General features: G+C 38.1%; 1 protein-coding gene across 3 annotated transcripts in view; it reads left to right on the forward strand.

Annotated features, from left to right (window-relative positions):
- The window catches only part of LOC114665554 (phosphofurin acidic cluster sorting protein 1-like), a 177,791-nt gene that overhangs the window by 72,097 nt on the left and 78,200 nt on the right, over positions 1-27,494 (forward strand). For all 3 annotated transcript variants that reach the window (XM_051919198.1, XM_051919197.1, XM_028820130.2), the window contains exon 2: positions 11,694-11,781. In XM_051919198.1, the coding sequence (XP_051775158.1) occupies positions 11,694-11,781 (88 nt within the window). The remainder of the gene's footprint in view (positions 1-11,693; positions 11,782-27,494) is intronic.

A 27,494-nucleotide genomic window follows, 5' to 3' on the forward strand; every position in this document is an offset into this window, starting at 1 on the left:
AAGCTATATTATCCATTAATTTTGATGGTATAAGCGACATTTCCAAGCTCTGTTGAATTCCCTGAAGACGTGTCCCTAGATGATCAACATTTGGAACAGGACTATTTAATTAGAATCTCTGATAACAAATGGAAGTCAGCTACTCTGTAAGAAATTTAAGAGTTAAGCCATGTAAGGCTTTATAATCTAGTAAGAGAACCCTGATATCAATTGTAAAGTTCATGGGAATCTGGTGCAGTTTCTTACAGGAATGCTATGCAGTCTTGTTCAACAATCATGCCACAGCTGCATTTTTATTAATCTGCAGACTTTCTTTGAAATGTTTAGGCCAACCAGTATGAAGAGCATTGTAATGTTTAATTCTCCAGACTGAAAGTATGTAAAAGCCATTCTGCATCTGTAAATGAAAGTACAGATATCAACCTTATCTATATGATGTAAACGATTAAGTGCAGCAGCATTTTAATGATGATGTTCAAATGATCTATAAAATTAAAGGCAGTATTGCTAGAATAGCTTTTGGTACCCTGCAGTCATAAAAAATAAAATTAGTAGCAGAACAAATACAGTATTTGCATATAACCTATGCACATCCTCCCATATACTTTAAATCATCTCTACATTGCTTACTTAATAGCATTAAAAGCTCTAACATTTTCATGAATTTCAGCTTCTTTCTGCTTTATTGTGTGAATGCTTAGCTCATTCTTACTGACCTAACCATCTAACTTCCATCTATTTTTTGTTGCTTATTCAGTTCATGATCTTGAGGAGCTGTTGTCTATCTTGGCAGCAGTGAGTTCAAGGCAGGAGATGGCATTGGTCAGAGTAGCATCCCTTCACAGAGTTTCAGACATACAGAGACATTTTAGAATCACTAGTTAACCTAACATTTACGTCTTTGGGATGTGCGAAGAAAACTCCTGGCACTGGAAAAATGTTTAAACTCTACCCTGACAATGTCAGCTACAGTTGAAGCGACTGAAAATCAAGACAAGTTGCAAACCTAGTGGATATTTTTGGACTTGTACAAGTCTACATTGGCAACTAGATGAGCTACTCTATTTGCTCATTTCAAAATAAATTTAAGTGAGTGTGTTTCAAGACCTCTGTATATATCTGTGGCTCCATTCATAATGCTGCTTTTAAGTAAAGGCAAACCACTTTAATAATAAAAATATCATGCAGTTGTAGGGCTTCTAAAACAGTGTACTTGTATGGTAAAAAGGAATTATCAAACACTATTTGCACTGCTTGTCTGGTGTTTGAGGCTGATAATTTTCATCAGTAGAACAACCAAGAGCAATCAAAACACACATCACACATATTTAAATAGTATGCAGGTGATTTAGATGCAGTCCCTTAGGTGCACTTCATAATTACCTCAAATAGGACCGACACCCCTAACTGCAGAGTAATTTTGGAAGAATCCAAGCAATAGCAAACATCTGATATGTGAGACAATGAATACAACACAACAAAATATGCAATAACAAATTATTGAGGAGGACAAGGGGCGAGGTTGGCTTTAATTCAGAAGCTCAATCCTGTTTAAACATGCTCCCCTGGCTTTCATGAGTGGATTTTCTCAAAGTCGTTTATTTAACAATATTTTGGCAAAAATATACGCATTTGGAATGTTGTGAGCATTGCACTGGACATCTTCTATATGGATTATGAGACACGAGTAAATTGAGATTTTTTTAATGGGCGTTTTGTTCAGTGTCGGGCCCCATTGAGGCCTATTGTGTCAGGAACTTTATCTCTGTTGTCCATTAAAATACTAGGTTGCCCATTACTACAAACAACACAGATTAAATTGATTAAAATTGATTAAAACATTTAAAAAAAAATTAGCTTTTTTCAGGTAAGGTAAATCTGGACTTTCATGTGTAAGAAAGACGATAAACAAGCATAAAGGTTTGTGGTTCCGTCAGTCAGTTTCAGGTACAACGTAACAGACATAGGAGGTTTAACGGGCGGACAATTTATGAGGTGGGAATGGAAGTGAACAGATGAGATGCTGGGAAGAAATCGTGGTGGTGGATGGGAGAAATGACATCATCAGGAGGGGACCAGAGGGAAGGAAGTAACCCGGAAGTGGCTGGTTTCTTTAGGAGTCCGGGTAAACTCACGGCAGCAGTGCTTCGTTCTTTCTGAGGAAATAAAGAAAGAGAGGTTAGTACCCCGCCATTGTCCCCTGGCACGACATGTCGCGATGCGTGTCGGGTCCTTAAGCTGTTCCCTATGCACTCGTGCGTGACACATGTTTCAAACTTACTCTGAGCCATGCATTTGTAGTTAGAATGGAGATGGAATCTTTCCTTTGTTGAAAATGAAATCGTTGTCCTGTATTGGTTAGGTAACTGGACAGATCTTCTATTAATCTTGTAAAAAAAGACACCTAATTTTTTTTTCTCTATTTGTGCTTTATTTGTCAGTATTACTGCATATTTTTGTATGTTGTCATTTTAGAAATTATTTACAAAATTTATCGAAGACAGATGTATCAGCAAGAGTGAAAGGGAAGGTCTATAAGATGATAGTAAGACCAGATATGTTATATGGGTTGGAGACGGTGGCACTGACCAGATAGCAGGAGACAAAGCTAGAGGTAGCAGAGTTAAAGATGCTAAGATTTGCATTGGGTGTGACAAGGATGGATAGGATTAGAAACGAGGACATTAGAAGGTCCGCTCAAGTTGGACGGTTGAGAGACAAAGTCAGAGAGGCAAGAATGCGTTGGTTTGGACATGTGCAGAGGAGAGATGCTGAGTATATTGGGAGAAGGATGCTAAGGATAGAGCTTCCATGGAAGAGGAAAAGAGGAAGGCCTAAGAGGAAGTTTATGGATGTGGTTAGAGAGCACATGTGGGTGATGGGTGTAACGGAACAAGATGCAGAGGACAGAAAGGTATGGAAGAAGATGATCCGCTGTGGCAATCCCTAACGGGAGCAGCCAAAAGAAGAAGAATTGAAGACAGATGGATGAATGTTTCTACCTATTTGCTTAAATAGCATTATATGTTTTTTTTGTTTTTTTTCATCAAAAAGATTTCATACAGATACCCTTTCCCCCTCTCTCTCTCTCTCTCTTTCTCTCTCTCTCTCTGTATGTCTGTATTATTGTCATATGCGGTACTTCAACTGTTTTCATCAGCAGATGGTATCTGGGCATTCACATGCCATTGATTAGCTTAGATCAGTATTTTTTAAACTATGGGACGCAACCAAGACATGCAATAGGTGAAATTGCGTTGCGAGAACAAAATGTTTAAAAACCACGGGTCTGGATCAATTATTGTAGTTTTGGAAAGCACCTATAAACATGTGGGATGCTTATGACTGGACTACCTATTCAACAAATTCAATAAAATAGGGTAGAACTAGCTTATGTTGTTGGACTGGTAGTGTTAATATGTTCTTTTAAAAACTGATATTTTTCATTATCATCTTTTTGTGGATGCAAATCACAGTACTCTTCACAACCCCTGCTTTTATTTAGCACTTTACAAGCATGCATCATGGGACATACTGGTGCTGTAACTGTCATCTCCTCTGTGGCAGTGCACTTTAGCAGTAATTGCCAGTTTCTCAGAAAAAGAGTGCTGTAGCACACATAGAATATTATGAGGTTTAAAGAAGTGCATTGCATGGCCGCAGCTTCTCGGAAGCAATAAACTCTCACATTACCTTCTGCTCCATATCAAATGAAAGTTTCTTTACTTGTCAGAATTTTGGAATAGCCGAAAGCATTATAAGAATACTCTAGAGAAGGGGTCTCCAACTCAAGTCCTGGGGCCTTGTGTATAAACAGTGTGTACACACAAAAATGTTGCGTAAGCCTGTTTCCACGCTCAAATCGCGATGTATAAAACCTAAACTTGGCGTAAAGCCCCGCACAGTTTCACGGTATCTCAAACCCTGGCATACGCAAGTTCTCCACTCGTCAAAGCAGTGCTACTGTTCCAGTGTGGTTTCCCTTTCTTTTTTAGATGCACATCCCTGACGCGGCTTTATAAATACACTGAAATTAACCGCATATTGTTTATTAGTTTAAGGCATCTGATTGTAATTAACCTGTAACAATATAATGGTCCAAGGAATGGGCAAACTATTCCAGATACCATAGCTGCTTTAGCGTTATTACTCACACTGCACCACTCGGAGCAGTTGATCGGAAAGAGAATTATTAGTATACAGAATCAAGCACACACTGCCTCAGGCATTCGCTAGTTGAACTGCTCTCAATTGACAAACTCTTCAGAGCCTTTCCTGTAGGGACATCGCGGTTCAGAAATAGTTTCATCCCAAGAACTAAAAAACGCACTCAATCAGTCCATCAAGTGCTTCATATAGAACTGTTTGTACTTACGAGTACAATTACCTCACTGTAAACTTGCGATACAGTTATAATATTGCACAACCTGAGCCACTTTATAAAGCGCGTATTTACATATGATGACAATATCATTTTTAAGATGAAATGCAGCAAAATATTTTTATTACATTATACAGATAAAATGTTAACATCATTTAAATAATCTATATTGTTAAAAATTAAACATGTGAGGACATGGTGTCACAGCGCTAGCGACGAGCTGGCGCCCCAATTATTCTTGCCTTGCGCTGTATTCTTGCTGGTGCTGGCACGACACTGCGGAAAGACAGATGGATAGAATAATTAAACATGTACTATGGAGATATTTCAGTGTTCCTTAAAAGTTCTGAAGAATCGACGTTCTAAGCTTACAGATGGCTTAACATCTATTACAGAGCTGATTGTGTGGCGATTGGTTACTTGGAGCAGGGGTGTTGAACTCCGGGCCTGGAGGGCCGTAGTGGCTGCAGGTTTTCATTCTAACCCTTTTCCTAATCAGTGACCAATTTTCACTGCTAATTCACTCATTTGCCCTTTGTTTGTTTTAATAGCCCTGTTTTTAAGGATTCAGTGCTCTGACTTGATTCATTTCTTCATTAAATGACAGCCAAACAGAAATGAGATGTGAAACGAGCTAACAGATGACCAGCTAAATTGGGTCTTCAAACTCCAACCAATGTCACTCCAACCAGTTTCTTAATGAGAAGCTGATTCTTGCTGTTAATTAAACTCGTTCTTTAATTCCATGGCTTGTTGCTGCTGTCATTCTGCCACAGCAGACATTTCCAAAATGGTTGATTTTCTGTTTTATCTAAGAACACCATCAAAATGTTTTGGTGATCTGAGAGATCAGTCTTACTGAGACCTTCACCTTTCTTTATTTTCAGATATTGTGGATAGCTGGTTGTGTGGGCAGCTCGTTTTGTGTCTCATTATTGTTTTGCTGCTAATTTAGGAAAAAGAAACAACAAAGGGGGGCAGCACGGTGGCGCAGTGGGTAGCGCTGCTGCCTCGCAGTTGGGAGACCTGGGGACCTGGGTTCGCTTACCAGGTTCTCCTGGCGTGGAGTTTGCTTGTTCTCCCCGTGTCTGCGTGGGTTTCCTCCCACAGTCCAAAGAAATGCAGGTTAGGTGGATTGGTGCTTCTAACTTGGCCCTAGTGTGTGCTTGGTGTGTGGGTGTGTTTGTGTGTGTCCTGCGGTGGGTTGGCACCCTGCCCGGGATTGGTTCCTGCCTTGTGCCCTGATTGGCTCCAGCAGACCCCCGTGACCCTGTGTTCGGATTCAGCGGGTTGGAAAATGGATGGATGGATGAAACAACAAAGGGGATGAGTCAAGTTAATTAAAATTAAGGCAGAAGAAGTTAATTAGCAGCAAAAAACTGGCCACTAATGAATAAGATGGTTAGAATGAAAACCTGCAGCCACTGTAGCCCTCCAGGACCGGAGTTCGACACCTGTGACTTGGAGAAAGAAAAGGAAGGACAGGAATTGGCGGTTAGTACTTTTGAATGAGACAGTACTGCTGTAATAAATTATTTCATCGAAGGTCACGCACAGCACAGCAAGCATCTGTGGGAGGCAGGAACAATCTGTGGACGCGACGCCTACTTGTCACTATCACTGCGCCACCGTGTTCCCATGTTTAATAACATGCTTTAACTCCTATCATCATGAAAATGATATCATGTATACATCTCATATTTAAATTATTCAGAGAGCTGTAATATTACGAATGTAATGGATTCTGTGTCCTGTCGGAGGAAGAGAAAGCCCGTTTAAGAAGCAGGTAGTGCACATAGAGCACATAGAAGATCAAATACAAAACAAAGCATTTAACATGTACTTTAGTTACTATGGGATTTGAGAAACTAGTAAATTAAATGCTTTTAAGATTAAGTTTATGATGTTCTACTTTAATGACAAAATAAACTACGTGATTAAAGTGGAAATTCCGAGATTAAAGTTGGCACTGTGTGCCTATTTTTTTTTTTCTTCTCTGTACCCTAATAAGCTTTCATTTGACACTCAGATGGTGGGCTACGACTCGCCTTTTCACGGCGAATTTGATATCTGACCACTTCTTTTTTATTTCGGGCACTGTGCGACTTTGTGAACTTTAACTTTCGAGTTTCTCCGACACTCTATGTCACTCGATCAGCTTCCTTTTGTTATTTATACCACTGTTTAAACCAACAAATAGTAAGTTTTTCCTTACCTTCACTTGGTATTCGCTGAAATTCTTCTATTTTCCCCCGTGCTTTTGCCATTGTCTTTTCACAGAAGGCTGAGTTTAAGGACTATTTATATTGATTTGCATATTCAAAGAGGCATAATTCTGGGAGGAGTTTGGGCGGGACAGCGTGCACGTGCGTTACTTTTCACGCTGACCGGGATTTATGTAGCAGAAGAACGTGGAAGTTGGTGTTCGCACAGATTTATGCATCTGGATTTTTTTGTGCATTACCACATTTCTGCTTTTGTCCGTACACCATGTTATATTGTGAGTTCTATGCATGCCGTTATACATGAGGCCCCTGGAGAGCTACTGTGGCTGCAGGTTTTCATTCTAACCCTTTTCTTAATTAGAGACCAGATTTTGCTGCTAATTAACTCTTTGCCTTAATTTTAATTGATGCAAAACTTAAGACTCAGGCTCCTTAATTATTTCTTTTTTCCTTAATTAGCAACCAAACAATATTAAGACAGAATGAGCGCCACGGAATTAAATAACGGGTTTAATTAGCAACAAGAATTGGCTTCAAGTTAAGAAACTGAATGAAGGATGGAGTTTGAGACAGCAGACTTCCAAGAGTGACCCCTACCCCAATCTGATGGTTTTCATGGAATGGGTCTTGAAAGTACTAAGAAGGGCAAGATTGGGATGAAAGAAAAAAAAAAAGCTTAGAAACCACTAATCTAGAGGATAACTTAAAAATTCCTCAAAGCTGCTGTAAAAGCATCTATTGAAATTTAAAAAATGAACAGTCATTATCAGAAGGCACAATAAATTGTTTGCTTCAGTGATTTCTGGTAGAATGTACTTTTACATTAACCCTCCTGTGTTTGTTTCTACAAAGCACGAAAGTTGGAAACAATAATATTTATAGTGACTTTGGTGTATTCCCTTTTCCTCCTATTACCCACTAAAGCAAATGGTGTAAATAATTAGTAATTAATACAGCACTGTAAGCTGTGAGATAATCTTTGTGCTTTTGTTTTTACAGACATTGATAGTATTTTTGTCTCTTTACTCAGGTACAGTATAGTTAACTATATTGTGCATTTATATACTCACACACACACACAGAAATGATCTTTCTGCTTAGAACCTAAACCCTTGTGTTGAGTGAATCAAACAACATGATTTTACACGAGAGCATCATATGTGTCCAAACAACACTGTAAAAGATGAGCAGCAGCAGGAGGAGGAGATAGAGGTCACGGACACATGTTTTCTGTGACATTTCTTAGAAGAATTTTTGAGTTAGAAGTAGATGGAAAAAGGTGAAATGACTTATGCCAAAGGAAAACATCGTAATCAATTTTTAAAATCAAATTCTTACCTTGTAGGCATTAAAAAAATAGCACATGTTAGTGAATTTTTGTTTTGTTGTACAGTTCTATAGCTGTTTTTGTAAATCTGATAATGTAATACTGCTGTTCTCAAGAATCCCTTCTCATGTATTAAAATTGCCACAATCCATTCTGTTAAACTTGTGAAGAATCAAGGAACCTTTTGCATGAAGTGTGGTCTGCATATCTTATCATGGGAAGTTAGCTTTGTTTAAATAAACAAAAAAAAAATACTGACCAAAGAAGAAAGATAACTCTTCCCTAAAAATCTATTCAGAATGAAGTACTTCCTTGTCTCTTTGAAGTAATCTGTCATCCCCTTGATAAGACATTTTAACTTCCAAGTACACAAGCTCTCAATCTGATATAAAATTAAGAATATTGTCTGAAAATTGCTGATAATGTGCCTCATTCTTGTTTGTGTCATCACCAATCATGCAGTCACTATTAATTCAGGAAAATGATTGCAGACTACTTTGGCAATGAATCAATCGTAGCTTCTTAAAGCATGTGTTACCTCTGAGGCTTTTCTCTTTTCTGTTTTTTAAAGTCCCGCATTTGATACTGCAGACAATTAGAATAACTTCTTAATGAGCCATTCATTTAAAATTAAGGATGCTTTTGTCATGTTTAAAAATGTATTTCCATGTCATAGTTCAAAATGTGCTGTTCTAGTAATAAAAAACAAAGGTACATATGACTTTGCTTGGCTTACGCATTTGTTTTTCTGCAAGTACTGAAACTGTCAAGTGACTACAGTTTGTAATCTACTGAATCTAAATAAAAACAGACAAAGACATGTACTGTATCATTTGTTTTTATAAGAGTCTTTACCAGTGCTGCCAAATTTTAGCATGTGAATTCCAAATATTTTTCCATTGAAAAGTGGAGCCTCTTGTCTCTCTGAGATGTTATTTTGGAACACTTTTAGCTGTAGCATTTTCTGGCTTTAAAATTAAACCATGAATTAATCCTTTAATTTGTTTATTTCCCCAGCCTTCTAATTTCAGTACATAGTTATGTGAGGAGAGAATCTATTCTGTAGGTTCCAGATGATATGTAGGAAACAATGACTTACTCTTTTGTCACAGACGGGGCTACTTATACAGGGCATGTCTAGGATTTTCCAGTTAAAATTAACTAAACATATTTTTTTCTGTATGTGAGATTAAATTGTAGGGCCCAGTAAAAGTCCATGTAGACAGTTCACCTGCTAGGGATTGAAAACAGAACCTTTGCTACTGTATATGGCACAAGAATTGAGCATTGTGTCACTGTGCCATCCACTATAAATTAAAGTCATGCACAATTCATAGTATATGAGTAAGCACTGTACTATGATGACTGAAGAAATATAGTATATTTGTTTATAGCTCTCATGATTCATAAATGTGAAAATTTAATTTCTTTGCAAATATTACTTGCATATGTTTTCAAATTACTTAGCACAATCTTAGTAGGCAGCAGCTCTGACAAGTGTGAACAGAGGTGGGTGTTTCTGTTAAAGTATCCTGTGACAGAATGGCTCCCTACCCAAAGTTAGTTTCTGACTTGTGCAAGATGCCCCTAAAATAAGCCGCAGCTGTCCTTGAGGGTGGGAATTGGATTTAAGAAAGCTTGAAAGTCAATGGATTGATGTTTTCAAGGAATTGAGCAACTATAGCTGAGAGGTGTAGTACAGGCGAAAATAAGATTGATTCCATATCTCTAGTCCTTGGGCAGAGTAAAAGATTAAATACTCTTTAGTAAGTGTTGATTTATTACGAAGGGTGTATTCAGCATTTTCAGTATTTATGAAAATGAAGCAGTGTACTTTGGTAAGCATATACCTCAGCATGGTACTGTCTGTTTTTTGTCCCAATTTTAGGGCTATTCTTAGTGTTTGAATATGAATCTGAAGTACAGTTGCCTATTGTTAAAAGCCTGTTCTGTCTTTAAGTTATCTTAGACTTGGAAATGTTGGGGCCCTCTAATGCTGTTAAATAAACTGCTGTAATGTACTTTTTGACATACATAAAAAGGAGTGATGAAAAACAAAACTCTATAGGGGCTTATGAGTAACCTAATGCTTTGGAAAAAGCTCTGCTGGATGCTGGAGAGGTGACTCGAGTATATTCAGCTGGAATATGTGGTAATAATTGTATAATTGGGAATATAAAATATATATTTTTTTTTTTTACCCCGTGTCTGTCAATCCATTCACTTTTTCACACATCAGTCCATGGATTATTATGTATATGTAACAGTGCTAATTATTGAAAGTTTAGTAGTGCTGGTTGGCAAATCTATAAAGGCTGAGCCATCTGCTGGAAAACATGCACCACTGATGCAGTTATTCTTGGATTTACATATAGCAATAGCAATTGTTTTTAAAGTAATCAGACTTTTTTTATTAATATTTTATTTTTTAAAGCCTAAAGTCAAACATGTATCATCCAACGCTATTTTTTTTTTATTAATGCCTTTCTTAAACATTGGCACGATGCATTAAATTATTAAAGTATTATGGGCGGTATTTGTTACTTTAACAATTCCAGGAGAATTTATTTTATAAAAAACGACAGCTTCCACACAAAAAAAAAAAAAAATTCTGGTGTGTTTGTCCTCCTTCCACTCCTGAGACATGTGTAAGGTTAATTGATGTTTGCTCAGTGCATCTGAGATAGTGTCTAGCCCCCTACAACACTGATTTAGAATACTTCTAAATCATTTGTATTTTGCACTGGCTCTTTGAATCAGATGGCAGAACAAGGAGTGGGAATTTTTTGGGATTGTTATCTGAAAGCATACTCCATTTTCTGTCCCGTGTAAAATGTGTAAAGCTGTCAAGGACACTTCAGAAAGCTTACTTTGACTTGTGCATTCTGTGTTTTGGGAATCATTATATCCATGCCTGTTCCTTTTTTCAAAAATGTGCCACGCTTCCTGGTACAAATGCCAGTAATGTCCAGTATTGCTTCACATTTCACAACCATAGAAAAAGTTACAACTGCCCATTTATTAGAGGGAATGTCACCACATTATCTTTATTTGAATAGCAGCAAACTGGATTTAGTTATGCCTTCAGAAAAAATATTTGGAAGTACAGATACTTCCTTCAGAAACATTTTTAGCCATCGAAACATAGAAAATTGAGGTATAAATATCTCCTGTGACCACAGGTTAGTTAAGTAGACTTGAATAAGAATGTTAAAAAAGTGAATGAATGGATAATAATCAGTTAGGAACCCATTATAACTAATTAGTCCAAGCTGAATCATATAAGAGTGTCATATGTTGATTTACTACTACTTTAAATGTGGTATTGCTCGGAACAGTTGATGTTTGTGCTCATATTTTTTTCCTTAGCATGCTTGTGGTAAAGTAGCAAATTCTGCATCTTAAAGGAGAATTTTGCCTGAATAGTGATTTTCATAAACCACAGTCAATGAACTAGATGGTATTTTACAGTCAGTAAATCTGTTTTCACTGACACATCTGTAAAGGATGCTGTAAATTCTCGTAAAACTAATTTTTCAAAAATATTTAACACCTTTTCAGTCTCATTGTATTAGGAGAATTACATTCCAGTTACAAACATAAACCGACCCTGCATAACCACAAAACGTATGTCAGTGAAAAGTTGTCACTGTTTGTAATTTGATGCCGGAACTCCACATCTAAATCCACTCTTCCTGTATTTGATTTTTTAGAACTCTCTGTATTTTTTTGCTGTACTGAAATGTTGTTTTCATTGCAGGTTATGCAGTCTGACCCTTAAAAAACTAACTGTGCTTAAAGAACTGGACAAAGATCTTTCCTCTGTTGTAATTGCTGTCAAAATTCAGGTAGGCCGTTATTTTTTTTGGATTAATACCTAATTATTCTGTTTTGAAAGTTAAGATATAATGTATTTATTTTAAAATTTAGTATGTTGTTTATTGGTCTTCTTTGTAGAAAACTCTTAGGTAAGTCATGACACAGACAGTCATTAAAACATATTGAAGAGGCATGTCATGAAAACCCTTGCATTCTAACATAAGTTTTTTTGTTTTTGGCTTCTCAGTGTTCTTTAGGACAGATATGTTTTATCAAAGACTCATGGACATACAAGGAAATTCTCACCTGCCTTTTGTGTGCCGAGTAAACTAAAAATGGCAGTGCATGAGGCTTTGGCGGGTAGAACAAAGAAAACAGAAAATGCAGAATTAAGTGTAATTTGTAACGGGAGTTAAGAAAATGAAATTGGCAGAATGGCCTTGGAAAAACAAATAATAAAAGAAAATTAAAAGGGTTGTTTGAGTATACAGTAGAAAGGAAAAAAGCAAAAGTTTGTTTTAGAGGATACAGTAAAATATATATAGGACTTTAGAGGATGTATTCTGATACTCGGATTACTAAAATTCAATTGAATTGTATCAATATTTGTATTTATTTCAAACCTGGATTAAGACGGCCAAAGGCCCCTGGGTAACTTATCTCCTTACCAGAGAGCTGATCATACTTTTAACAATACAGTGTGCAGCCACCAGAAAGTTTAAGGCAGCATGGTATTTCCCACTTTTCTGTTTGGTGTGTGGAGACTCAATCATTTTCATCAATCACATGGTAGAAGGAGGTCCCTCTTGGTCATTTTGGCACATGAAGATTTGAATGACTCATCATGCGTACCCCCTAGGTCGTTTCCGGAGCCAAAGACTCAACCCCTGGCTGTCACTGGCCCCTGGGCATGTACCCAGAATGCCCTGATGGTAGAACCACCCATGATTTATTCAAATATTTCTATATGTAGTATTTTTGCACGCAAATAAACAATTGCTGCCCAGAGAACTAACTTTAAAAATAACTTGCTTGAGTGGCCTAAGAAATTTGCGCAGCATTGTACATTTAATACCCCCTTAAATTTTTTTTTTCTGTTACATTCCCAAATTTTAGCACATTCAACTAATTTTCTCTTTACTGGCTCAACAGGTTCAACACATACATGAGTCACAGTATACATATTATAATACAGTATATTATATTTCTAATTTTCAAAAGTACCAAGTACTTGAGTCACTTGCTTTGTACATAGTTCTTTTAGCAGTATTTGCAAGTGTGAATCTTCTTGCGAATGTCTGTACAAGTTTTGTACATTTATATTTGCAGTTTTTTGCTGTTCTTCAATAATGTTTGCTACAACTATTGGAAATTAGATGGAGAATATCAGTGAACAGCAATTTTCAGGTTAAACAACATAAACTGCTCAAAAAAAATTAAAGGAACACTTTGAAAACATATCAGATTTCAATGGGAAAAAAATCCTGCTGAATATCTCTACTGATATGGACTTGGCAATGTGTTAGGAACAAAACACATCGTTTTATGGAAATTAAAATTATCAGCCTACAGAGGGCTGAATTCAAAGACACACCGAAAACTAAAGTGAAAAAATGATGTGGCAGGCTAGTCCATTTTGACGAAATTTCATTGCAGCAACTCCAAATCGTACTCAGTAGTTTGTATGGACCCCACGTGCTTGTATACATGCCTGACAACATTAGATTTTGTTGCTCATCTTTTTGCAAACTGTGGCTTAGTGTTTGTCTATCTCAGAAATGACTTCTTCTAGCCTCCCTCCCAAAAAGACCAACTCTGAGTAGTGCCAAAGAGGTCATTGATGATTGTTTCATCTAAAGAGCTCTTTTTTAACCTTCTCTAGCTTTTTCCATCCTGGTAATAATTCCATCACAACAGTTCTAGGGGATCTCCTTGGTATTTATGGCAGTAGGTCTAGATTAATATGACCTATTGTTTTAGTTGTGTGATATTATGGCTTAAAATAGTTCTTTTAGATTTTGGGATAAATAAGAGTTAAAGTGGTGTTCTCCCACTCTCTGTCTCCCTCCTGCAAGCTGACCGACTTAGCAGGATTAACACTTTACCTGACTGCCCCTTCCTCCAGAAAATAAGATGACTTTGGACTCATTAACCTGAGTTTTAAAATAAGTGCACCTCTAACAGTATCCAAAACAAAGTAATGATCAAGGTTACTTTACTTGCAACTTTAAAAATGACTATTTCTAAACTATTTTCACCTCCCATTTTATTTTCAGTTTAGTTGTAGTTTAGCTTTATGAAATTTTGACCTCATTTAAAATGTTTAGGAGTTTATTATTATTTAGTTTTTTGTCTAGTTTTCACTTTGGCTTATGGCAATCCGATGAGGATTACAAAATGCACACTATACGTAGGGTATATAGCAAAGGGATTGTACAAAGAAGCAGATATGTCCATAAAAGATTCAGTGAGGATCATTTTGCTCCAGTCATCTGTACAGAATGTTACTGTATCTTCTGAATGTTTTAGAAAATGTGTGTCACTCATGTTGTAGCTGTGTCCATCTGTTTCAAGAAGAGGCTGTTTACTTTGGCTGCATTGAGCAGTTTAAACTAAAGAGTCAAACACTTTACAGTACCATTATGTGAAGGGTGGAGGAGGTAAGTAAGAACCAAAGAAAATTTGTGGTGCCAACCGGGCCACCCCATTTTATTGCCGTTGCCCAAAAATTGAACAGAAATAAGCATCCGGTGATGCATGTGATACAGGTGTAATACCTGCCATTTCAGCGTCCATGTCTGTTCTAAACAATCAGCTCTCTCGAGCAGGTCTGCATCGGGAAGCTTATTCTGTCATCTGAGACTCCATCCTCCATGAGTCCTCCGCTCATGGACCTGACCTTAAGGAGTGTGGCTTACTTGCGTGGAGCGTGGCGGAGTTGCCCTCCATGAGTGGTTTCTGTAAGCTAGGGAAGTGAAAAGAGGACATACAGTTAGCTTTGGTGCCCTCTACTGTCCCAGTGGATTATTGGATACTTTGTTCAAGCCTGGAAGGTGATCCTCAGGTGCCCATGAAGGACACTTATGTATTTCACACAACCCCCTAGACTTTCAATAAATACCTGTGCTAGCACACTTTTGTCTGTTGCTGTGTTCAGCTGACTGAGGTTACAGGACAGAAAGCAAGTTAAAGTTTGGTGACCAACGTAACCTTTCATTTTGCTGTCTTTGGTAAGTTTGGCTTTTTTCAGCCTGTCAGCGTCTTCAACCTCATTTTAGACTTTTATAAAACTATTTTAAATGTGTTTTTAAATTCATCTGGTTATTTTACATTGAGTTCCAGAAATCAGCAAGCCATGTTATCAGTTACACACTTGCTCTTGTTACTGCTATTGCCATACTTGAAGTACTCCCAGACAGGAACTTCCCATTTTCATTCAATTTTTTGCTGTGTGTCCACATTTAAAATCATACCAGATCCTATTTAGTCTGCCTGGATGTCTCCATAGTACTTGACCCATTTGGAATTACTGGCCGGCTCTGGCCCGAGTCACTTGGGCCAGATGCCACCACTGTAGCAGCTAATATAATGTACATCGAGCCAGAATTTCCCCATTTCTGCCAAACATGAATTATGGGTGTCTGGCAGAGAAGGTGATTTGATCCCTTGAATACAAATGCATTTTTCCAGTACAAATTAATCACCTTGAGTTTTTGTTGGCATGCTTTTGTCCCCATGTGCTTTGAATGTGCTACCAAAATGAGTCATTTAAAATATCAACCCGTAATTTTTGCATATAGTTATTTATTTCACACAAAAAAGTATATTTTGGTTTTTGTAAATGTATATGTTAGATTTGCAGTTAGTTTAATGCTTCTGACTAATGACATAAACCAAAGAACATAAGTTAAAAGTTTGTAACGCTGTAGCAAAAAGTAATGATGCATAAAATGGAAAATGCCTTACAGCAAAGGTAAAATGACATACCTTACTTACTGTATCAAGTGAAACATGCACCAGAAACGATAAATGAAGAGATTGTGTGCTTGCTTCTTCTGTCTTTTCCTTTTCCATTAGGAAAGGTTATCGTCTAATGGAGATCTACCTCTCATTTCACTTTTAATCATATGCACTTCTTGTATAATCAGATGTGCTGTTAGTAGAAAGTGCCATTTCCTCTTTGAGATTAGGTTTGCAGTTTCCCTCAAAAAAAAAAAAAAAAAATGTCCGTATCCAAGTGAAGCATGAAAATCCAAAGAAGAGCTATACAAGCATATGGGAAATATTATTAATATGCCCATTTCTCTTTTTGTTTAATTAATACAAATTTCAAGATTATGTTATAATGTCTTTACCGTGTTAAACCATTGGAACACTGCCATGTCTGTACTCTACCTTACCAAAGAGATGCAAGTTCACTCCAGCATCACAAATGTCAATCGATTGAACTTGGCAAAGATGTAACAGAGAGCGAGTGCAACTGCCACATTTTGACTGACTAATAAAACACTGGCAGGGAAGAATCTGCTTGGATCTGGCACTAGTGTCTTTTGCTAGCAGGCTAGTCAGTCAGTGCCTGTTCTAATCTGGACTTGGCCCAGATGTGGCATGTTATAACTATATGTTTAGAATAGATTGCTGTCATGATAGCACTGTGCCTCGTGTACCATTTTGCCGCCTTCTGGAATAATTTGAATCCTGCAGTCAAAAAACTTTATTTCTGTCATAGACCAAGATATTATTGTACTTGATTCTGTAAAGAGCATAATGTCAAATGACTGTCTGCTAGTATGTTGGTCAGCACTGTATCATGGAATTTACTGATAGACCTGCAGTACTGTTTGTTACATTTTAAAGTTATCAGCCAAATGAGAGGTTCCTAGCTGCTCAAAAATATGCATATACAGTATATTTCTCGTAATTCATGACATTTTGTTCTAAACCAACCATAGACTATACTCTTATGCTCCCCTTTGTGAAATTTTTATTAAGGGTGCAGAGTCAGACACAAAACAAAATGCCAAAGGCAATTTATAAACCATTCCATGCTTTTGAAAACTGTTGTCTTAGTGAAGTTTTTTTCCCTGAGTACCACTGTAATGCTAATGTTTTCTGCCACTTATTTGATAGCACACTAAAGCCTCTGACAGCAGTTCTGGCCAGTCCTCCAAACAGTGTTTAGTGTCTCAGTGTTCTTTCATAATGCTGGAAGTGATGTTTATGCAATATAACACTTAACCTCCTATACTTGCTATTTCATTATTTATGTTGATTATTTTAATATTATTGTTAAATAAGCATGATAACAATATTATTATTTATGTTAAATGATAATAGAATTTGTTTTAGAGATACTAGTCAACTATTTTTATGCTCTAGTGATTGTAATACAAATCACCCACAAAAAAGGTAGTTTGAATTATTTTGTGTTTGTGCAAAAAAGTCCTGGGTGCTTCCCGCATGGAGTTTCAATGTTTTGCTCATTTCTGCATGGGTTCCTTCTCACATTCCAAAGACATGCGAATTAAGTGGAATATCAAAGCTAAATTGCCCTGGGGTGTAATGGTGGCCTTGTCTGTGTGTGTGTGTGTGTGTGTGTGTGTGTGTGTGTGTGTGTGTGTGTGTGTGTATAGGCTGCCTCCATGTCCAAGGATAGTTTGTGCCTTGTTTCTAATATTGGCTGGGATAGTCTCCAGATTCCCTGAGACCTTACTCCAGATTAGCGTGTTTTGAAAATGGATGGGTATAAAATGGGGAGAGATCCTGCATAATTTAAAACTCCTGCTTAAGTAATTTGCTCACAGGCAAATTTATATTTACTTAAATGAAACGTTTCAAAAGGGTATCTACTTTTACTCTGGTATGGCTGTTGTACTTTTTATACAACATTGATGGTGTACCATTAAATTTTTTTTAAACAAAAAAGGTTAATGTTTCAATAAATAATTTATCACAGTGATAGTTTCTGGAAGGTCAAATTTGCAAACGTCTTTAAGACTTTCTTAAAAGGCCACATTTTTTTTGCTTTTAAAACGATTTGAAATGATTATCAAAGTTGTATCTCATCAAGTTTCCTCAGTTCTTCTAACAACACTTAGTAGAGAAAATCAAAATACATGAGTTTAGCTCATTCTGGAATTCAAGTCAAAATGTCTTTATTGTAAATGAACCTCTAGGGAGCTCAGGTATGTCTTTTTTTAATAATGAATTATGTTGATTCTGTTTTATTACAAGGCTATATTTTGTTACTCATTAGGAAAGAGCAGATGACCTTTTCACATTCCCAGAAGGATATATTTGATACTTAACAGTATGTTGAGATGGTTTCATTTCTGATAAGATTGTCTCTTGCAGGTTTATTTTTTGTATGCATTATGAAATTTTTTTCACAACTGCGGGTTAAATTTTCAAATAATAAACTGTCTTTATATTAAAGAACTTACTGCAATCCTGTGATGAAATGTAATTGCTACTTTTATTCTAAACTCCGGCATAGTTTAACATAGTAAAGTAGAAGAACCATGCTGCTTTTTCATAACAAAAAAGAAACAAGGCTTTCATTATTGCCAATTTTATCCTGGTATGATATGAGTTCAGAAATAAAAATACATGATTTGTTCATACTTTGAGAGTGTGTTGACTTGGTGAGTCAGCTATGATTTTCAGCTCCTTTGAATTTGTATTGTTTTCTCATTCCCTTACTCAGTTGTAAATGGTAGTGAGGTAGATTTCTGGTTAATAAAAACACTGTATAGAGACCCAAATCTGGAGCAAGATCTTTGCATCTATTCTCTTAATATAATGAATATTCCTACAGATGTCAGTAGGTCCTTCCTTCTGTTTTCTCCACTTTTTAAGGCTGTTATTAGTTTCAAGGCAGAAACCACCCTTAGATAGGATGCCATTCCATTACAAGACACACTTGCGCACATACTCACACTTAACTCACTCATATGAGGACAATTTTAAGTCACCAGTTAACAAATCCTGAATGCAATATCTCTAAAGGAAAGACTAGCACTTTTAAGAGTTATAATGGTCTGTCTGTATTCCTGTGTTAATTGCCTTTCTCTTGCAGGTATGGTAAGAATACATAGTGCAATATTGTCCAAACAATGCACCAGAGAGTGTAGCAACACTATTTGTTCTAATACTTTTTTTATAAAGATCCTGTTAATTTTTTGTGTAGGGCAAATAATAAGTGAACAAATGACCCATTGGTAACAAGATATGTGCTCAACCTCTGGAGTAACAGAAATCTTTTGCGAGTACAAGAATGAGAGGGGATGGACACTTGGTGTGGATCTGCCAAGAGCACTGTTCAAGGATGAAGAGGACGTGTGTGCCACTCAACACTTATTTGTCTGTCAGTGATCGAGTTGTACATTGCAACTGTGGTCCATTATATACGCTCTGTAACATTTCAATATATTGTTACTGAACTATTAAGATAATTTCATTTATTAAGATAATGAGACTACAGAGGAGGGGACGCTAGTGCACGCATGCTGTTACCGCTTCTCCCTTGTTAACAACACTTTTCATAAAATTCACCTTAATCCTGCACTTTTTTACACTTGTTTTACTTCTTTATTGTACGTATAGTTTGTGGATGCAGCTGACTCTAATTGTATGGATTTGGATTAATTTTTACGGACTTTATGGACTTTACCTTGACTGGGAACAGCTGAATCTGTGGATCATGGGACGAGACCTACGAACATTTCTTTGTACCTGTCGATCTAGGAACCTGGGATGATCTGTCTCCTTGATTATAGTTGCTATGCTGGTCTGCTCTCGATTTCATTTTATTGTGTTTTATGAATAAGAACTGATCTGATGTTCACACCCACATGGCTTGTGGCTCTGGGGTGATCACACCTGTAATACCCAGCGTTACTTGTTTGTGGCTGTATGTTGGAACCTCCAAATCATGCTACCTCATCCTGCTATGCTTTCTGCTCCACTGCACCCGCCCGTCTTACCCGCTCCGCAGTGCTATGGTGCTTCTCCACTGCTATCAGATAAGTATTGCTCAGTATCATGCTAAAATACTCTCGTGACAAACTCCTTCATATTAAACAGTTTGTCCAGAGAAAATGGTCTGACTGGAATATCCTAAAAGACACTGGTATTTTGTGGCGCCTGAACTATGTACATTGCGGGTCAGGTCGCCGCCACCACTGGGCTGCGAATAAAAAGACCACTGGCAGCATTTGCTCAGGAATATGCCGTCCTACTCATGGCCCTGGAAATAGAAGTGTCAGTGTGCCAAATGTACAGTATGTGAAAATAAACTCCAGTCATGGCTCTGTGCAAAAAGAAGTCTCATCAACTAATATTGCATTGTTTAATTTGAGATCTCTTAATGGCAAAGCATCTATCTATCTATCTATCTATCTATCTAGTGCTGTCAGAATTCATCATTGACACCAAACTTTATATGCTGTGTTTAACGGAGACTTCGCAAAAACCGAATGAATTTACGTCTCTCATGGAATCGTCATCACCTGGTTACACTTTCCTCACAGAGCCTCGTAGCTCAAGACAAAGGCGGAGGACTTGCAGTATGTGTCAGGGTGAAGTTAAACGTCAAAAGAATCCCAATTGATTGTCCAAATCAATAAACCTATCTCTTAAACTAATAACGGAGTCAGGTCCTGTCTTACTCATTGTTCTTTATTGTCCTCCAAAATGCAATGCATCCTTCTTATCTGATCTGACTGAACTATTAACCCACTTAAGTTCCTTTTCTCAGAGAGTCATTCTTCTTGGTGATTTCAACATCCATATTGACATCCCCACATCTAAACTGAGGAATGAATTCCTATCCCTCCTGGACTGTTTTAACTTGACACAACATGGTGATTTTCCCACCCACTCTGGTGGTCATATATTGGATGTGATCTGTACATCTGGACTGTCTGTTGCCAACACTTACAGCACCGATTTAGGACTCGCAGACAATAAAGCAGTACTTTTCACTGTCTTACTATCTCTCCCTCCTCTTACCTGTAAACGACAAATTTCTTACAGAAACCTTAAAAATGTCTGTCCCTCTATCCTTTCTGGATCCATTTCTGATCTTTTACTGTCTTCACCTATTCCATCAACACTAGATAGTCTTGTTGACCACTATAACACAGCCCTTCATTCAGCATTAGATAAAACAGCTCCTTTAAAACATAAGGAGGTTTCCTTTAAGTGATCAGCACCTTGGTATAATTCAGAATTACGATCTATGAAAGCAGCTGGCCAACGCCTTGAGAAAATGTCACGTAAGTCTGGCCTCACCGTGCACATTCGGACTTTCTCTGACCACCAAAGAGCTTACAGAGAAGCACTAACTGCTGCCAAGAACACCAATTATGTCAGAATAATAGAATGTGGCCACGATAACCAAAGGGTTTTGTTCTCTGTGGTTAATAAACTACTCCAACCCGCATCTGGCCCAACTACCTCTTCTACTGAAGTCTGTGAGAAACTCCTCCACTTTTTCCATAACAAAATTAAAGATCTAAATACTTCAACTAACATAAGTACATCATCTGTTTATATCTCTCCCTGTTTTCCCACTCCATCCAGCTCCTTCTCCAAGTTCTCACCACTCACATCTGCTTTTGTTAATGACCTGCTTTGTAAGATGAGGCCAACTACTTATGTACTGGACCCCATCCCCAGCACACTACTTAAATCCTGCCATGATGCCGACTGTTACAACAATAATAAACTCATCTCTTAACACTGGCTTTGTGCCGCTCACTTTTAAAACCGCTTCTGTAACCCCAAAGTACAACTTAGTAAAATGAGCTCCTTCCCAGTCAATCTAGGTGGTGATCTCATCAGACCTGCCTCTACTGCAAAAAATCTTGGTGTAATTTTTGATTCCTCCCTTTCTTATTCCACCCACATAAATCACATTAAGAAACATTCTTTCTTTCACCTCTGTAACATATCACGTGTTCGCTCCTTCCTCTCCTTTTTTAACGCTGAGAAACTTGTCCATGCTTTTATCACATCCTGCATCGATTATTGTAATTCCCTACTGGCAGGTGCCCCTTCTAATCTTATATCACAGCTCCAGCTTATTCAAAACTCGGCTTCAAGAGACCTTACATGGACCAGCAGCAGCGAGCACATAATACCCATCCTGCTTCGCCTTCACTGGCTCCTTGTGTCCTACAGAATTGAATATAAAATTGTACTAATAACCTACAAAGCCTTAAATGACCTTGTGCCAAACTACATCAGTGACCTTCTCCACCACTATGTGCCTGTTCGCCCACTAAGGTCCTCTGATTCTGGCAATCTTGTTGTGCCCCACACTAATCTACACTCCATGGGTGACAGGGCCTTCAGCTATATAGTGCCCAGACTCTGGAATGACTTACCGAAATTAATTAGATCAACTGACTCCATGAATTCTTTTAAAAAATTAACTCAAAACTCATCTGTTCAGCAAGACTTTTAACTCTACCTGACTTTTTTTTTTTTTTGTTCTTTATTTCGCCTTGTACAATTTCTTGTATTAGGAATTTGTTAGTTTTCGCATACCCTATGGGGTCAGAGCGCAGGGTCAGCCATTGTACAGCGCCCCTGGAGCAATTACAGGTTAAGGGTCTTGCTCAAGGGCCCAGCAGAGTAGGATCTCTTTTGGCAGTGACGGGGATTCAAACCGGCAACCTTCTGGATACCAGCACAGATCCTTAGCCTCAGAGCCACCACTCCGCCCCCTTTATTACCCTTCTTTCAGTTTACCTCTATGTCAAGTTGCTCATGTAACCTGTGTGTGTGTGCTACCATCAATTATGTTGTCTGTTAGGCTTTTCTTGGAATTTACTGTCTTACTCTTCTTTATTTATTTATCTGCTTTAGTACAATGCTATATACTGTATACCCTGCCGTTCTTTCTTAAACTCTGTGAGGTGCCTTGAGCATGGGAAAGGCACTATATAAATAAAATGTAGTATTATTATTATTATTATTAATTTTTGTTATGGTTCTACAGATTGTTCTTTGCTACAAAGTTACCCTTAATTTCAATGTAATATCTTACAAGAGCATAATAAGCTCAGAAGTCTAAATGCTAAATAATAGTAAAAATATATACATCTCGCAGTTGTGATGAGAAGGTCATAAGTTTCTGATCTGCTTTTTATTTATTTTATGAATATAATATACAATATTACATTATTATTATTATTTATTTTATCATTGTTCTGGGCAAAGCTGGGTAGAACAGCTAGACTCTATGTATGTATGTGTGTGTGTGTTTGTGTAAATATATATAACTTTGTGACTCTTATTATTTACTGGGACCTTACAGGTAATCAAAATGGTTTAATCTAATAAGTTTTGTTATTCTCCTACTCTGAAGTTTTGCTTCTTGCTAGGATGTAACACTTCATTTACAGTAATAGAGTAAGCTTTTACAATGTAAATATGTATTTTTCTTTAAAAAATCAAAAATTAGAGCACCATCTTCAGTTATTCTTTGTGATTATTGAAGTGAATTTTTTTTCTTATGTTTTAACGTGTGAACAAAACACTTCTGATTTAATACAGGCAAAAATCAATGTGTTTTGAATTGCTATGAGTGTATTGGGCCTTTCAAGGGTAATTTAAAGGGTAAATGTATCTTTTTAAAACATTAAATCTTTACATTTTTACAAGCTGTCTGTGAAGTGTAGAGTTGTATCTTTATTTAACTGGAGCATTAAATCTAATTTTCCAGAGGCCTTTTTATAACCATTAGTGTAGCCAAAACTTGCAGTTAAAGTATTTTCATAGATGTACCAGAACATTTGTATTAATATTTAAATCCTTTTCTTAGGCATACATTTTAGACCATAACTTATAGAAATAGAGTTGGCACCTCCTTATCATCCTCACATTCATCAGTTGACAAAGGCAATTGCCTTATCCAAAAATAGGAAACAATTGGCAAGAATGTCTTCTCCATATATGAACTTTCTTTACATTTTCATGTTCCAAAGAGATCCAGTCTAATAAGGTAGTGACTATCACATCATGTTGAGGGAAGATGGGCTCCCTTTTGTTAAGAACTCTGCATGCAAGTTTTTTTTAAATTATTTTTAACAACAGTACTGAAAGGTGCTTATAATGCTGCTTGTGAAGGAAGTCCTCCTTTCAGCTGACTGTCTCTTTGTTCTCAGACATACACAATTGACCTATTGCTTTAGCAATCACCACTGAAAATTTGGAATATCTACAGTCTGTGTTACATTATTCGAGATGCAATATATAATATAGTCACTATCTTAACTTCCAGGAATAGCTGAAATATCCACTCATATTTGGATTAATTATTCACAAATATCCTGTGGGTGCATTGTTTGCCCCTTCTGCTTGGCCAAAGTCTTCCGCCATCTGAAGAGTAAATCCAGCTTGATCTGGATCTTTTATTTACTTGAAAATAAATTGTAACTCTGATTTTAAAGGATTATTTTTTTAACATTTTTTGTTTTTGCTTGAGGAACATTGTTAAAACTCTAGGCCAGTTTTACATTTAAACCAGGAGCAAAATTCATTTGGGCCCAAAAAGTAGCATTCTTTTGTTGACATTCTCTCACTGGAAGGATGCCTGCAAAAACTATAGTTTTTAGATAAGTGTGACAAATGCTTTTTGAAAATATTTCTTTTCTCAAAGAATGTTGGAACACCTTTAGATTTCGTCAGTTCTGATCTCTTGAATTGGCTAGTGCTGGCCCTGTCAACTGTTGGTCCTCAAGGATTGAAGCCCTATAATACTAGTTGTTTAATATGTGAAACACAAAGGTTGACAGTGGCCCAGTTCAAATAAAAGTTGTATGAAGTGACCTTACATTTTGTAGTCTGGCAGCATGCACAGGATTGACTTCTAAGAACAAGAAATAATTAACAGCTATGTGTAGTGTTTTTTAACAAGTTATTTGATCTAGGTTTCTTCAGTACACAATTCTGCTAGCCAGACTCTAAAACAACAGGCAAAAAGAGAAGCATTAAGCAATGTGTTCCCAGATCACCCTCAGGGAATTGAGCCACATGGCTGTAGTGCCGTAACTGACACTCCCTCACAATGTAGGTAATGTGCCTCATTTGGGACTCAGTGAGCAACCGCTCATTTGACACAAAGTCAAACCAGCAGTACCCAAGGATTCTCCAAAGAGACACAGTACAGAAGGAGTCCAGTCTTCATCTCAGATCACTGGATAGTGTCCATGTCTCGCAACCATAATGCAAGACAGGAAGCACCAGGACTATAAAGACTTGAACCTTCATCGTTTTGCAGACAAATCGGGACTGCCACACAACCCTTTCCAGTGATCTCATGACCCCACCCTCCTCGACTGGCTCTACCAATCCATCTATTAACTTTATAGGAAGAGTCACCAGAGACATAAATGTCAATGTCGAGGTAGGTAAACCTCCTGACAAGGTCGACACTCTCTCAGCAGACAGACACACTGCTGATGGCTGTGCCCGAGAGGTCATTAAACACCTGGCTCTTGGTTTTTATCAGGACACTCGCTAGCCCAGACACTCAGACTTCTTGCTCAGTCTCTCAAGAGGCCCAATCAGAGACTTCATTGACTACGTGAAGATCACAGTTTCGTCAGCAAAATCAAAATCAATGAATCTTTCTTCACCAAAAGGTACTCCACAGCTGCTGGACCCAACGACCTTGCACAGCACCCAGTCAATGCAAGCATTGAATAGAGTAGGAGCAAGAACACACCCCTGACAAACCCCAGAATCAACTGGGGAAAAACGCAGAGGTTCTGCTTCTGCTCCACACAGCAGTCATTAGTAGATTTCTTAGGTATAAAACCAGACTGCTCCGGTTGCTGGTAGATGAGCAAGTGATCACTGATCATATTGAGGATGACCCTAGCAAGGACTTTACCCAGCACTGAGAACAGTGTTATCCCCTGTAGTTTCTACAGTTCAGGCGATCACCTTTCTCTTTCCAGATAGGGACGATAAGTACCATTTTCCAGTAATGCTTAGATTCCTTTGTAAGCAGAACACGGGTCACTAGACCATAGTTGGTGTGTCACTTGCTCTCAGGTTTCTTTTAACAAAAACCTACTTATCTGCCCTCAGAGCTCTCATAGCCATCTTTCTCAGTTCCAGGTACAGACCAGAGTTGCCATCAAGCTGTGTGCTGCGACTCCTCTCAATGATATCCAGAGTGCCCTGCAAGATGAAACACCTCCTTCTGGGAACACTGGTAGCACCAACACAACCCTCAGCAACCTTCAGGGTCTTCTCATGGAAGGTCTCCCACATCACATTATGATCAGCAGTTGCACCCAAGTTCGTATGTTCCTCACACTAACTGCATGCAGACTCGTCAGAAACAGCCTGATCTTGGAGTCTGGCCAGGGCCAGCCACATTTTTCTAGTAGGTGGTAGCCTACTGGACCTAAGATGGATCTTCAGAGTAGCAGCAAGTCTATGGTCAGAATTCACAAATTGGGCACTTCTGTAGACCCTATAGTTTTGTAACCACCTCCAGCATTACCTACGAGAATGTGGTATGTAAATAAAATGTCTCCCCCACCGGGACATTACTCACCATTGTCTGAGCATACACTGAGACCACAGACGAGGCACCCAGAGAGTGCCGTAATCTGAGTCTCATAATATGCTCGTTGAAAGGAGTGACATCGGACACCATCAGAAGGAGCCAATCCACTACAGCAACAGCTACTCCCTGAGTATGACAGCCATCAGAGCGACCAGACCAATAAAAGGTGTACCCACCTACAGAGATTTTGCCAATCCCAAGTCTGCTCACCTCAGAGAGTGCCGCCACTGAAATGCAAATTTTACACAGCTCCTCCAACAGAAGCGAGAGATGATCATCATGCCGGAGAGACAAGACATTACACATGCCTACCTGGAGGGTCTGCCTCAAATTGGGACCCAAGTGCTGCCATGCAGTGGGTGACGCCTCAGGTCCTCACCAGTTCTAATCCCCAACAGGCCTGATCCCTGTGGCTCTCTGACGGTTCTGTCTCTCTTCCAGAGGTGGGGCTCCCAAGGGCTTTCCCCCATCCCCTTTATAATGCGAGCAGCCTTTCCATGGGCGGCTGCAGCAGAGCTACTCCTGCAGAGAGCTGAAAGAAACCCTGTCTGCCATGTCAGAGCTGCGTGAAGTTTTTTTTTACGATGTGTAAATGTGTGTATTACTATGCTTATTCTTTTACTACACCAGTTGGTACATATTGTATGTAAATTTCAAAATTAACCTTAGCATAAAGTATAAATTACTCTTCAGCCTGTCAGGCGTTTCTGTCGGCAGGAGTTTAGAGAACCATATGTTGACTGAGTCCTCCAGTTGAGTAGGATGGTGGAGTCAAACCGTAATGGAACTCCACAGGAAAGCTCACCTCTGTAAAAGAGATGGTTGACCTTTTCTGATTGGATAGAAGGCTAACTGTTCCATCAATGTGACTGTACTTAAAAATGATGTGCAAATGGAAGGTAGTAATCTGAAAAAATCCTGCTGTTTTTCAAAGTACATCTGTACTACAATGGTGCTGACAGAAAATAGTTATGACTAGGCTCACCCGCCTTTTAAGGCGACCGACTTTTATCCTCAATTTGTGTGCGCTCCATGTGTACATCAGGCATGTAAGTGTAGGGAATGAGAACATCAAAGTGCCCATTCATAACTTCTCTCGAAAACCTAAGTTTTTTTTATCCCCTCGAGTGCCTGTCCAAACTTGGAGTG

Source organism: Erpetoichthys calabaricus, chromosome 15 (genome assembly GCF_900747795.2).
Source record: "Erpetoichthys calabaricus chromosome 15, fErpCal1.3, whole genome shotgun sequence".
Taxonomy (NCBI): domain Eukaryota; kingdom Metazoa; phylum Chordata; class Cladistia; order Polypteriformes; family Polypteridae; genus Erpetoichthys; species Erpetoichthys calabaricus.